General features: G+C 40.7%; 1 protein-coding gene across 1 annotated transcript in view; it reads left to right on the plus strand.

The window, feature by feature from the left end:
- The first annotated feature begins 530 nt into the window (after positions 1 to 530).
- DNAJC5B (DnaJ heat shock protein family (Hsp40) member C5 beta) overlaps positions 531 to 15,127 on the plus strand; it is a 61,929-nt gene continuing 47,332 nt past the window's right edge. Inside the window, exons 1-2 of the mRNA XM_073018653.1 lie at positions 531 to 770; positions 8,632 to 8,759. Of these exons, the coding sequence (XP_072874754.1) occupies positions 8,641 to 8,759 (119 nt within the window). The 5' untranslated portion in view covers positions 531 to 770; positions 8,632 to 8,640. The remainder of the gene's footprint in view (positions 771 to 8,631; positions 8,760 to 15,127) is intronic.

Here is a 15,127-nt window from a genome sequence, read left to right on the forward strand (position 1 = left end):
CATTTTTAGTCTGTGGGATCTTACTCGAAATCATAAGAATTGTTGTCTCACGAGAATTTTTAATGTCTGTGAGAGTATGGGCATTAGCGTGAGACGCCTTAACTCTTAAAACCACCTGAGTCAGTACTGTGACTCAATGCCTGTTAACTAGACAAGGGTTAAATATGCAGATTTGAAAATATTGGGTTAATAAATAGTGAGCAATTAAAGTTTCCCACTTATTAATATTGCATGGTCTTTCCAGTAATTTTAAATCAACTGATCAGTACTAGCCGTAGACCAAAAAGAAAATGAAGTTTGAAGGAACCCACTTCACATGTCAGGAGATGAGCTTATTTCCTTAATGGAGAGTCCTGGTGGAGACACTGGAGGCAGTTCTTCAGTGGTGTTTGGTTGAACCAAGCACCAGTTGACAAAGGATCAAAAGTGGGATGCGGCATATATTTTGGTATCAGTGGATGCCTTGTAATTGCAAGCTTTACGGTCATGCATGTTTCATTCTCTCTTGTTGTGTTTTCCAGAGAGATAACCAATTGGCTGGCAAAGTAACAAATGAAAAGTAACCTGACTCTATTGACCCGCTTAACCCTGCACAGGGGGAAGGATGGAAATGAGCAGCTGTTTGCTTTGAAACAGTGGAACAGGTATGGAACAGCAGCTTTTGTTGTTGCCTTCTTTTATTTCCTTGCACATTATTTCCAGACCAGTTGAAAACAGCAAGTTGTTCCTGTTTGCGGATACAGAATTGGGGTTCCGGGTTCCAGGAACAGGTACTGTGGTTTACTAGTAACATTCTGACTTGCCACATCTTCAGGTTGCCATTTATATAACGACTAGGGCAATGAAAAAACCTTTTTATTTTTATTTTTATTTATTTATTTATTTTTTTGAGATGGGTTCTCTGTCATCCAGGCCGGAGTACAGTGGCACCACCTTGGATCACTGCAACCTCCACCTCCCAGGTTCAAGTGATTCTCCTGCCTCAGCCCCCTGAGTAGCTGGGATTGCAGGCACCCGCTACCACGGCTAATTTTTGTATTTTTAGTAGAGACAGGGTTTCACCATGTTGGCCAGGCTGGTCTGGAACTCCCGACCTCAGGTGATCTACCTGCCTTGGCCTCCCAAAGAAGTAGGATTACAGGTGTGTGCCACCATGCCTGGCTGAGACCATTGTTTTCAAATAGCAAATAAGTAATCATTCTAGGGAGAATTATTACTTTTAAACATAAGATTTGCATTTTGGATGTGCATTTAGCTTTAAGATACATTATTTGGGCTTATGGGAATTTTGCTCCACTAAACGAATTTCTACGAAGGAATCATAGAAGTAATGACAAAACGGCAAAGCGTGTTGATTTCCCCAGAGAATGCCATGGAGAGAGTGTTTGCTGTGCTTAATGATCTAATCTCCTCTGCCCACATTCATTTTCTCAGTTGTGAAGGGACTCTGCCAAGAAAGGCATAGTTTGACTTTTTCTATTTTTTCAAATTCACATAATAGATATAGGTGAAGCTTCTTTTGCTTCGAAATGAAGATTTCATTTCAACATGAAAAATTTAGAACCACACTCTTAGGACCCCTGGAATTAGAATCTTTAAAATTTTTGTTCATTTTGAGTCATTGCCTATTGTCATTGGGGGGCTGTACCTTCTTTCGATTACATCCATTATCAAGAGGCACGTGAGCAGTACCTGGTTTGGTAGTCACTCTAAAGAGGTCAATGCTTTTTGTAATATTAATGGCTTTGTCGTGCAGTTAGAAAGTAATTTTAAGTTCAGAAGATTAAGTATCATGTGTTGGATGTTCAAAATTAAATCACTTAATGACTTTGCTCGACAAGATTTTTCTCCCCATTGGATGCCTGATAGATGAGGGACTATGAATAAATAATAAAGACTTAAAATTTGCATAAGAATATTATAATTCAAAAGGTTACAGAAAAAAAGAGTTTTAAAAGTTGTATTTTATATAAGGAATTTAAAAAGGTTTTGGGCCCACTATTTAAGGTTACTTAAGGAAGAGTTTTTATGTTATTACGTTCTCAGGACATAACATCTTTACACCCATTAAAGGTTTCAATGTATTGCTCTATTGAATCTGAAACTAAATATCATAGAAATCAATAATATATGAAGAATCTGGTTTCTAACTTAACAAGGAGGCAGAAAAAGTAGTGTGTTGTTGCTGCTTGAGGCATAAAGCAGCCTTATGATCTTTTGGTTCCTTTGTGTTTCGGTCTGTGGAGTCAGCCAACTACTTCCCACATTGACCAACTATCTTTTGCTTGCATTTTAACATAATGCAAATGGACTTTTTAAAAAAGTTTCTTCATTAAAAGATGTTGTCTGTCTGAAAGGAAATCTTTGGGAACAGGGCAAAAGAAGACAAAACAGACAATATACACTCTACACTACCCATTCTGAATATTGATCAATCCGTATTGTAAAACAAGGTGACTACTGGATTTCATTTAGCGGGAATAAATTATAATGTGATTCGATTTCTAAATGAAGTGATGGTTGGAGAAAACATCATAAACCAAAGAATTAGCTAGCTACTGTGTCTTCCCGGGTATGAGTTTCTAGGTATGAAACTCTTTGAGAAATGGAATCTGCCCTTTTTTTCTCCCTACTAGAAAAGGGAGGGTAGAGAAGCAAAGGCCTGGGGCAGGGAAAGACAGGCTCCAGCCTGTTTCCAGGACTGTTCTCTGGAAGGGGCTGGGAGCAGCCCCCGCTTGAACCCATCTCTCTTTTTCCACACCTGGGATAATTTTGAAGGAAGCAGCCTTGGAGAAAGCCATCCTCAAAGGGCACCAGAGGGCTTTGCAGGCTCCCCGGGGCTGCTTTCCTTACACTGGAAAATATACTGGATAGGATTCAGGCACCCTCAACTCCAGAAACCTCGGAGTCTTCCTCTGTGAAAAGCATGAATGCTAACGTTAGGCTGCTTCACTCACAAACACTGGTGTACCCAGTAAAAGTGCTGCCCAACGCCAAACCTAATGTGTCCCTCTCCTGTCACCACCCAGTCAGCAGGGAAAATAAGAACCAGGAGTTTGGGAATGGAGAGGAGAGAGAGTGGTTTTTCATAGGTGGTAGGAGTAAGTTTAACAAGACTAGAAACACTCAGGGCTGTGGCTCATGTGTTTCCTGTAGCCCTGAGCCACAAGGCTTCCTGGAGATCCTCAGGGGGTTTTGACCCAGAGGCCAGGAATCTTCTTCCTTCTGTGGCTTACAAACTGGGCTCCCTGCAGAAGTTCTGAAATTCTTGCATAACCCACACATTCCTCTACTTTCAGCTAACTCTACTTTCCTCACTAGCTCCGTTAGGAGCTCCGTCTTAGTCCACGTGCAGGCTCAGTGGCTGTGCAGAGGGAAAACACTTGCTGCAGTAGCCCTTAGATCCCACTGCACCTCCATGTGGACCCTTACCCTGGACAGAGCTGCAGGCCCCCTCACAACCTGTAGCTGGACACAGTGCAAGGCTGCTTCGGTTCAGTGTCACCGCTATTCAGAGTTCTTGTAAGGATTAGATGAGATACTAGTTAGGGGAAATTGTAAATTGTCTTAGACATGTCAAGTGTTATTCAATATGACACTCTAGTAAGAACATGAGCTTTAGAACCAGATAGCTCTAAATTCCAAACTCACCTCTGTGAACCTGGGCAAGTTGCTTTACTTCTGGGAGACTCAATTCCCTCATCCACAAAATGAGATTGCACAGCAGAGAGGTATATGCCTGCTGCCCCTCGGGGGCTACAGGCTGCTTGTTTTCTAAGAGACTTCATATGACAGCATTCATCACCACATCATGAACTTACCGTGGTCAAAACAGTGAAAGGCTGTCCGGTTCTCAGCCTTTGAAGCTCAACCAGCTGAGTTGGCGGCAGCCAGAGAGCAGGGCCTTGCTGAAGACCGCACTCCCTGCAGCCACGTTCTCCGGATGGTGCACAAACTCTGGATGTCTATCATTTTATGAAGGGAAACAGTTATCCTTGGAAGAAGATCACTTGTGTCAATGTGACCAATTCATGTCCTCCTTGTGGGTGAATCTCAGGGCAAGATAAATCATCATCAGATGCCAATTTATTCATTTACCAGGAGATAGAAGTGTCCCTGAGACCAGTGAAAAGAACTGAATCCATGTGACCAGTGCATTCTCTTCCTTGAGGGAGATTTATGTAGGATGCCAGATAGTAGCCAGAAGGAGACTTGTCAGCATGGAGTTAGATGAGTCCAATGTTTAACAAAGAGGGCTGAAATTGCTGGATGGGCTTCTCTCAAGAGCAACTGCCTGGCCAATGGGGCCTGAGTCCCTTCCCGCCTTCCTTGCAATAGCGCTTGGATGGCCCGGCCAGCATTGGCCTCCACATTTGTTTTTCTCTGCCTGTCTGTGTCTGCTCATCCTCCTGAATAACCAACACAAGAAGAACCTGACACTGTCAGTTACGATTATGCAGTTAATCAGGTTCTATCAGGTCTTGCAGGCCCACGAGCCATTTATCTCTTTAAGATGATTTTATAAGACAGCTTTTTTCCTGATCCAGCATGCACTGATCTCCCATTTTACCTCTCAGAAAACAGTTTTATTTATCTTACTCCTAAGCTTTTGGGGGTCCCTCTCTGATGCCCCCAAGTACTGATAACAGGATTAAATGATACGACATATGAAAGTTGTCTTTCTGGTGCATAGGAGGGGCTCAGTAAAGAATAATTCTCTGTTTTCCTTCCCTTTCATGCAATATGACAGTTCTTAAGACTTTTATGGAACATAGACCTGTGCTATGTCACTTGTATTTCAAAGATTAATAGAAAATTGGATTCCAGCCCCTGAGGAGCTCAGGGTATGGTGGTGCAGAGATATTTAAGTGGATAATGTTTTGTTGAGTGTAAAAACCCTGTTGTTCCCAGGCCCATTGGCTGTGGGAATCAATGTGGCCTTCCTGGTATTCATTTATTCATTTTGCTGTGCTGCTAGACCTCACCTGTACAAATACAGGGCCCCACTTCCTGCAAAATCCTCCCAAAGATGTGCCAGGGCTCAGGGAGATTAGTGTCCACCCTTCATCCCCATTTTCTCCATTAGCATTAGTCCACACCATGCCCATTTTAAAATTTGAATCAATGATGTTTTCTTAATCCCAGCTAAAGTATATACAAAGCAACCTGAAGTTCCCCGACACCCCACCACCCAGCTGCCCACTTGCTGGTACTGAGTCTTTCCTACATTGTGATTCTGGAGCTTCCAAACACCCCAAATATTTCTGAGTATCCCTAGCTGGTATTGCAAATGTTTTCTGAAATGACTCTGGGCCTTCTGTGACCAGCCCTTCTCCTATCAGGCCTGATAGGAGGGAAGGAAGGGGCAGGGGCAGGAAGGAAGGGGCAGGGGAAGGGGCAGGCAGCAGTGTCCCCTGACTTTCTGCCACGTTCTCTGTTGCTACTTTCTTTGTAGCAAAATGCTGGCCCAGCGTGGCCTGGGTGCTGCCTCTCCCTATGAAATAGTTTCAGAGTTGCAGATCGTTGTTCCCTTTAGTCTTTACAGAGTGCTCATGCAAATATCTCTTCAGTCCCTAAGTTCTCCCCGAGAGGAGCTCAAAAACACATTCTTGGGTAGGGCAGGGGACCAGTGGGCATCATCTAGTCTAGACTCCCCTCATCTTCTCTCTGAGCTAGATCCCAGTCAAAATTTCCTCCCTCCTCTTTCAGCCCCCAAACCCAGAAGTCCTACTTCGTGTTGATTTATGCAAATAGATGACCAGCAGAGTCACTGGCCACCAAGGCCATACAGATCTGAGGTTAGACTTAGATAGAAGGGCTGTAATAGAAAAATATGAACCAAGTTCTACAGAAGCAAGTGATAGTATTGCTTTCAGTTCAGGCTTCACCATTTCTGCGAGGCCATCCCTCCCACTCTCACTCAAGTTAAGCACTTGCTTTTGAATCACCCCGTGGACATTTGCCAGATACCTAATACGAGCCAAGCACAAAGCGAGGCCTCTAATGGCATGGTTCCCAAGCAGAATCCTGTCCTCTAGGAGATCCCTCCTCTGTTTGATCTCTATACTTGGTACTTCTCTGACCCTGAACACTAGTTTCATTTTTGGCTTATACATTTGGATCCCATATTAGTCTGCAACCTCTCTGAAGACCTAACCCACACTTTAGGCTTCTGAATAAATACAGTCATCTGAATAGCAACATTTTGGTCAACGTCAGACTACATATACAATGGTGGTCCCGGAAGATTGTAATGGAGTTGAAGAATTACTATTGCCTAGTGACATTGTAGCTGTCATAATGTAGTGTGACACATGACTCATGTCTGTGGCAGTACTGGTGTAAACAAACCTACTGCATTGCCTGTTATATAAAAGTGTACAATCATGACGTAGACCTTCACATTCACTCATCCCTTACTCACTGACTCATCCAGAACAACTTCCAGTCCTTTGAGCTCCATTTGTGGCAAATGCCCTATACAGATGTACCAATTTTTATATTTTATGCTACATTTTTACTGTACCTTTTCTGTGTTTAGGTGTTAAAAAGTTGACTACAATATTCAGTACAGTAACACACTGTACAGGTTTGTAGTCTAGGAGCAATAGGCTATAGCATATAGCCTTGGTGTGTAGTAGGCTTTCCCATCTAGGTTTGTGTAAATACACTCTATAATGTTCACACAATGACAAAATCCCCTAAGGATGCATTTCTCGGAACATAGCCTCATTGTCAAGCAGTGCATGACCATAATTAAATTGTCGGCTGTGGGTGTTATCCTAATCCGTGTAGTAGATTATCTTCAGTGAACTGTATATCTCTTTCCTGGATTAGTGACAGCAAGATCCAAGTAGGAAGCAATCAGAGTGAGTGAGTCATAGAGCACGGTGCTCACAAGCATGAAAATTATGCTTCTCTGTGCCTTGTTAAAATTGATTTTACAACTATCTGTTGATTTATGGGAGTCATGACATCTCTTTTATTTTATGACATAGATGATGAAGAGGAAATACATTTTTCCCTCAAATTGAAACTATCAAAATGGTTTCTTTTGGATGTTGCATATAGAGAAAAATCGATAAAGCAGACATAACTCTTCTTATCTGTACTAGAAATGTCAACACAACACATTTGAATCTGTTGGGTTTGAATATCTTAGTTTATCACTATTATTTTCCCAAAGTATTCTTCCCAAGTACCCAGAAGCCACATTCAACTTAAAGGCAGAGTGGGTGCAGTGATTTAAGAAACTTCCACAATAGTTAGTCTGGCTTGGCGATGCTCAGGGAGCTGCCACTGGTGTTTAATTGAGAGAGTATAACAGCACTTAGGAGTCCTGGTTGACAGTGACCAAAACCTAGCTGAAACACACAAGAAAAAATATGTGTGTACATTTGTACATGGAGAGGAATTTTATTGGCCCAATCCAAGGAAGGGTTGATAGACAAACTGTTGTCGGGTAAGAGTTGCAGGTGGACCCGAGAACAACCGGAGCCAGGAACTGAACCCCACTGAGGCTCTCACTCTCTTTCACCGTCTCTTAATTCAGGCCAGCCAACAATACTCAAATGTTCAATTGTATAGGTTTCACCATCTGAGAGACTGTTCTATGTTTTTAAAATGTTAGGGAAGGATTCTAATTGGTCTGACTTGGGTCAGGTACTTCCACCTGGTGGACTAACGGAGATTGGGTAAGACTGAGGTAGGTCTCAGAAAAAGCACAAGTTGCATTGGGGAACGTATGCACTCCCCAGAAAAAGAAAAGCTAAATGGCTAATAGGAAAATTATCTACTGCTATGATCTCTGGCCAGAACACCCCAAAAGGCATTTGTTAAGATGGCCTAGATGGCCTCTAACTCTATATTCTGTAGTCCTGGGATTTGAATTATTATGTCAATTTGTTTATTTATTTGACAAACAAAAATTGTGTATATTTATGGTGTACAGTGTGATGTTTTGCCTTATGTGTACATACGTGATGGAATGGTTAAGGTAAGCTAATTGCTAAGGTAAGCAAACACATTAGCTCATTTCTCTTTTTGTTGTGTGGTAAGAACACTTAAAATCTACTCTCCTAGCTATTTTCACATTCATATATAATATATTGTTATTGACTATTGTCACCAAGTTGTACAACAGATTTCTTGAACTTATTCCTCCTATTAAACTGAAATTTAGCATAATTTGGACAACATCCCCCAGCCACTGCTTGCCCCATATCCACCACTTCCATTGCTGGCTAAATTTGGAAAATATATGAACAAGAAGTTAAGCAAATTCCAGAAAAAAACAAAAGACCAAAAAGCTCTACATTTGCCTGGCCTGTGAGGATTGATTCTCAACAATTCTGAATTCACTGGGTGTTTAGATGACATTTTTCTTCTATTTAACTGTATGGACGAAGCCCTGTTCCATTTGCATGGCTGCCTGTACCCTTATAACACCCTGATTCAGAGCTCTGCTTTTGGCTCTCCTAACCCTTTTCTCCCCTCTTTTTGCAGTTGGTACACAAATATTCTTCAGATTGTCATTTTACAAAAGGTCAAACATGAGCTGTCTTCCCCTTTAGAGAGTGGGAAGTAGTGTGCATAACCTTCATGGCTATTTTCTCTCCTTTAGTTTTACAGCCTTAGAAAATGGCATGTAACGTACCTAGCCAAAGACAGCGGACTCTGTCAACAACAGGAGAAGCTCTATACGAAATTCTTGGTCTGCGTAAGGGAGCATCAAATGAAGAAATTAAGAAAACCTACAGGTACAGAGTTCAATGGTGACTTTTCTTGTGCTACTAGTGATAGTTATTTTGTGACTGGTAGGTGCCTCCATTAAAGACATAAGCTTCTTGCTAAGACCAGGTAATCCAAATTTTAGATCTAATGTTCCCTGCTCTACAACATAGGAGTGAGGAATGGACAGGCATGGCACTGATTTTATGAAAGAACTCACTGATGATGCTGGGCCTTAGGAAAGGGCAGCCTATGTCTTAGACTTGCAGTGAGAGAGAGAGAGAGAGAGAGAGAGAGAGAGAGAAATGAGTGAACTGACCACAACCAATCGCTGTCATTTTTTTTTTCTTTCTTAGACAGTCTCAGCCTGTCGCCCAGGCTGGAGTGCAGTGGCTCAATCTTGGCTTACTCCAACCTCCGCCTCCCGGGTTCAAGCATTTCTCTGCCTCAGCATCCCAAGTAGCTGGGATTACAGACACGTGCCACGATACCCAGCTAATTTTTTTTTTTTTTTTTTTTTTGTAGAGACGGGGTTTCACCATGTTGGCCAGGCTGGTCTTGAACTCCTGACCTCAGGTGATTTGCCCATCTCGGCCTCCCAAAGTGCTGGGGTTACAGGTATGAGCCACCGCACCCTGCCAACCACTGTCATTTAACCCATCTGATATAGCATCACTGAGTCAGGTAGAGGAACTCTTTTTTAATAAAAGGAGTTGGGTAGAATGCTGTATTTGTAAGCCATATTTCTCAAGCCCTTACTTTTGAGCTTTTATAGTCTAGTTCCAAGTTAGTTATTTTTGGAAAACTTTGAAATGTCTTTTTAAGTATCCAAGGAATAAAAAAATATTGAGGGAGAAACGCCACTACTACAACCAAACATATGAGGGAAGCTGTAAAATTAAAGTCGAAGGGACAAATCCCCAACTCAAAACACACAAAAAAATCATCTGCTTCTACACCGAAGTCTAGAAAGGCATATCAGTGACAGAAGAAACACTAGTTCAGGGCTTCCTACTCCAGGAGATATTCTGCACTGGTGCTGTAGTATGTCAGTCCTCCAAGAATTCCATGATGAGTTTAATGAATTTCTCAAAATTCTGATATTTGTCCCACCTGCAAGGCATGTAGCCTGTCCGATACTTGTCTTGACAATGTTTTGGGACCTCATAGGGCATTTTGAGGTATTTAACTGTCTCTTGGCTAGTTGGAGGAAGAAAGATGTGTGGACTTTACCCACCTTCTGGACGAGGCAGCTGCTTTCAGAGAGGGAAAATCTTTCCAGGAGAGTGTTTGTTTGTTTGCTTGTTTGTTTAGAGATAGGGCATCACTTTTGTCACCCAGGCTGGAGTGTAGTGGTCTGATCACAGCTCACTGCAGCCTCGAACCCCTGGGCTCAAGCAATCCTCCCACCTCAGCCTCCTGAGTAGCTAGGACTTCAGGCTAGCTACTCAGGCTATCAGGACCACCAGGCCTAGCTAATTTTTTGATATTACCTTTTTAAAAAGATGGGATCTTGCTTTGTTATCCAGGCTGGTCTTGAACCCCCAGCTTCAAGTAATCCTCCCACTTTGGCCTCCCAAAGTGCCAGAAGAGCCTTGACAGTTTCACATTAAAGCCTAAATTTGCTAAGACTCAGGTTCTTTCTTACATGTAGTTTTAAGCAGATGAAACAACCAGAAACTTTTGACTTGTGATACTCTACCATGAAGGACATGGTGATAACAGAAATAGTGGAATAATCTGTGCTTGTAAACATTTAAGATACACCTGTGGGTTTTGGTGACTGATGATTAAACTGTTTTCCAACTTGCAAAAAACAATGTTAAGTACAAAACTAATTTGCTTATTGTAGAGAATTTGCAAATTACCAAAAATGAAGGCAATAACATTTATCCATAATCCTACCTCTACTAATAATTATCATTAGTATTTTGTTTCTTTCCAGTCTTTTTTTTTCTATCTAGAAAAGACATTTAAAAATCAGGTTGTGTTAGTCTGTATTCTTCAACTACCTCTTATTTATTTATTTATTTATTTATTTATTTATTTATTTATTTTCTGAGATGGAGTTTCACTCTTGTTGCCCAGGCTGGAGTGTAACGGCGCGATCTCAACTCACTGCAACGTCCACCTCCCGGGTTCAAGTGATTCTCCTGCCTCAGCCTCCTGAGTAGCTGGGACTACAGGTGCCTGTCACCATGCCCGGCTGATTTTGTATTTTTAGTAGAGATGGGTTTTCTCCATGTTGGTCAGGCTGGTCTTGAACTCACCACCTCAGGTGATCCTCCCACCTTGGCCTCCTAAAATGCTGGGATTACACGCGTAAGCCACTACGCCTGGACTACTACTGCTTTTTTTTTTTTTTTTTTTTTTTTTTTTAATTAACAAGGTCTTATCATGAAAATATCTTGATGTTACTAAATAGTCTGATTTTTAATGGTGTTAGTCTATGGTTATTCTGTAATTTGTTTGGTCACATTGCAAGTTGTTATTGAACACATAAGTTCTTTTACTTATTCCTTATACTTAATGTACATATATTACAATGCATATTTTCAATTACTTATTTTCTTATGAGGTAAAAAGCTACGCCTTTATGGGAAAAAAAGAATCAAAGTATAAATAAATTTTCAGATTTTAATCAGTTACTTCTTGATTTAGTCTTGAATTAGGTTTTTTTAACCTATGTGCTTTTTCTTACTGTTCAGAAGTTTAAAATTAGGCAAATTTGTTAGTCACTTTTTTATGACTTTTGTTTTACCAATTATGGTTAAAAGACCTCTTGCAATTACAACACTATAAAAATATTCACCTTATCTTCTTCTGGCACATTTATGATTTTGCTTTGACACTAAATCTTGATCCAATTGAGGTTTATTTTGGCATATTTCATATGCCAAAATATGAAAAAGGAATGAGGTCAAATTCCAGATCTAATTTTTTTCCAAATGCTTAGCCCACTAATACTTATTGAGTCTCTATATTTATCTATTAATGGGAAATTCTCTGGGTTTGGATTGGAACCTTCACCATTGGCAAACTGTAGGACTGAAATGCCTTTGAGAAGCATGTTTTGAAGAAGAAATGACAATGGTGCGAACTGCAATTTGGAACCAAATAGTTACATGAAAATGGTAGAGTCTGATCAAAGTGAATATCAATCTTCTAGTTTATATTTCCCTTAAGGTGCTAGGGAGAGAAAAGTCTTTGCTTTTCTATTTTGCCCTAGACCTATCCAGAGGAGTGTGCCTGGGAGCTGCCCACACCTGTTGGTGGACGTCCTTGGCTGAAGATCACTGAATTTGACTGAAGGCTTCAGGCTGGGACACTGTGCTGGGGGAGGGGAGGTGGGAGGGAATGCCATAACTGCATTGTCAGTTAATTAATTTTTGTAATAACTACAAAACTGCTCCCCAAAACGGGGAGGGAAAAAAGTGACATCCAACTTCCTTGTAATTTTAAAAATCCACTTCACTTTAAAAATGTGACTCTTAATTGTCTTTATTAATTTTGTAAGCTAAAATTGCAGGTCATATGTTAATTAAGGCATTAATTATGCTGAGTTGTTTGCAAATTTAACAATTACAACATAAAGTCTATTCATGTAATTAGTGTCTTGCTATTAATTTTGTTTTAATGTCATACAAATATTATTTTTTCAGGTGATTAGGGTACTAGTATGCTGCCAAAAGCATCTACTTCTCTCTAAATTACATATTTGTATTCTGCAAGTTATTCAAAATGTATGAGCAAGCTGGAAATCCACTGAGAATATTATTCTTATATTGTGGGATCTGGATCAAAGCGGTCACAATATAGTGAAATTAAAAATCAGTGAAATTTAATAAAATTACCAACTGTTGAATCCATACACAACTTGGCCACTGTTATAATATTTGGCTGTGCTCTTGAAAACAAGGCTGAGTTAGAAGATTTCTTTCTTCTTTTGCATTTTATTTTTAAAAAGATAATCTTTCATTTGATTAAAATGAAAACAGGTATATAAAAAAGTATTTCTCTTACCTCATATCCCCCAAATCACTTCCCCAGGGGAAGCAATATTATCAATTCTTTGTGTACCCTTCTAGAGAGATCTTACATCTAAATAAGCAGATATAGGCCGGGCACGGTGGCTCACACCTGTAATCCCAGAACTTTGGGAGGCTGAGGCAGGTGGATCACTTGAGGTCAGGAGTTTGAGACCAGCCTGGCCAACATGGCAAAACCCCATCTCTACTAAAAATACAAAAATTAGCTGGGTATGGAGATGCATGCCTGTAATCCCAGCTGCTCAGGAGGCTGAGGCAAGAGAATCGCTTGAACCTGGAAGGCAGAGGTTGCAGTGAGCCGAGAGCCGATATCATGCTGCTGTACTTCAGCCTGGGCGACAGAGTGAGACTGTGTCTCAGAATAAATAAATAAGCATATATACAGAACTTCCAGTCTAAGCAAGATGGTGTAGACTTTTCTCTCCCTGCTAAGCACAACTAAAAACCTTGGAAATAACACAAGAGACAACCAAAAGAGAACTCTGAAAAGTAGAAAGAGGAAGGTTAATTGGTCAGAAATCCTAGGTCACAGCAGCAGGGCATTTTATAATCCCCTCCACCCCAACCCAACAAAAGATAACCCAGGCCCAGCTTTTCCTAATACCCAATCTAGCAAGGGAAGGCATCCAGTTAACCTTATTCTTCCTCCAAATTGAACAGAAGTCCTGCCAACAACATTAGACAAGTCCCACAGAAACAGCAAGCAGCACCAGCTGAAAGCCCTCCATCAACATCTTGCCGGGGAAGTGCTCTCTTTTCCCACCACCAGTCTGGGACTCCTCTTTCTCACCTAGAGACCCCACTTGGCAGAGGACATTAGTAAGGGGGATTCCACCACAAGCACCCAGCCCAGGAATGCTTTTGTCCCCACAGGCTGGAGACTCCCTTCCTTCAACTAAAGGCACCTGGTTCCTCAGCTACTACCAACAAGGAGTGTTGGGAGCCTCAGAAGCAGGAGACAAACCAAACAAACCGAGGAAGCACCGTAAAGACTCTGAAAAGTAGATTGTTATTGGAACCACTCACAAAAGTAGGCTAGAACCTGCATGCTAAACCTATAGAAGGGGACTGCCTGCTAAAATAAAACAATTTAAATAGAAACCAGAATCTCCCAACATGATAGCCAAAATATCCAGATACAAACAAAATCACCCATCCTACAAAGAAGCGAGAAAATCATAACTTCAATAAGAAAAGAAAATCAGCTAGCTCCTGTGCTGAGATGTACCAGATGTTGGAACTATCTGAAAAGCATTTTAAAGTAACCATCATAAAATAATTCAACGAGTAATGACAAGTAATGACATCATAAAATAATTCAACAAGTAATGCTTCTCTTGAAGCAAGTAAAAAAATGGAAATTCCCAGTGAAGAAATAGGAGTTACAAAAAAGAACCAAATGGAAATTACAGAACCTCCCCCCAAAAAAACAAAAAAATAATAAATAATAAAACTAACTGGATAAGATTAATAGTACAGTGGAGATGACAGAGAATAGAAATTGAGGACAGGTCAATAGAATGTGCCCGATCTGAACAACCGATAAGCAATAAACTGAAAACAGAGTCTCAGAAACCTGTGGGACAATAACAAAGACCCAACATTTATAATATTGCCGTCCTAGAAGGAGAGGAATGAAACAATGGGACTAAAAGAGTACTCAGAGAAGTAATGGCTGGAAATTGCCCACATTTGGCAAAAGATAGAAACCTACAGACTCAAGAGGCTGAGAGAACTCCAAAAGGATAATCCCAAAGCAGTCCATGACAAGAACATTATAATCAAACTTCTGAAAACTAAAGACAAAGAAAAAAATGTGGAAGCAGTCAGGGAGAAACAATGCATGGCCGAACACCCATTTGAATGGCAGCATATTTCTCATCTAAAGCAACAGAAGCCTGAAGAAAGTGACAAAACATTTTTCAAGTGATGAAAGAGAAGAACTGTCAGCAGAAAATTCTATATCTGGTGAAACTATATTTCAGGAGTGAAGGGGAAATACGTTCTCACATAAAGGGAATCTAAAAGAATTTGTCACTAGCAGATCTCCTCTTAAAGAATGGCTAAAGGAAGTTCTTCAAAAGAAAGGAAATGATAAAGGAAGGAATCTTAGGCGATCAGGAAGAAGGAAAGAACAAGGAAGAAAGCAGAAATATGGGAAAATACAAGAGACTATCCTTTTCCTAGTGAGTTTTCATGTATGATGATTGGGACGAAATTTATAATACCATGTGACACTCAAAACAATGATATTTAAAAATGGGAGGATAAAGGAGCCAAAGTGGGAGTAAGGTTTGCACCTTCACTCAAACTGATATCAATAGATTGTGATGTCACACACACATACA

The sequence above is a fragment of the Chlorocebus sabaeus genome, chromosome 8, assembly GCF_047675955.1.
Source record: "Chlorocebus sabaeus isolate Y175 chromosome 8, mChlSab1.0.hap1, whole genome shotgun sequence".
In the NCBI taxonomy this organism is placed as follows: Eukaryota; Metazoa; Chordata; class Mammalia; order Primates; family Cercopithecidae; genus Chlorocebus; species Chlorocebus sabaeus.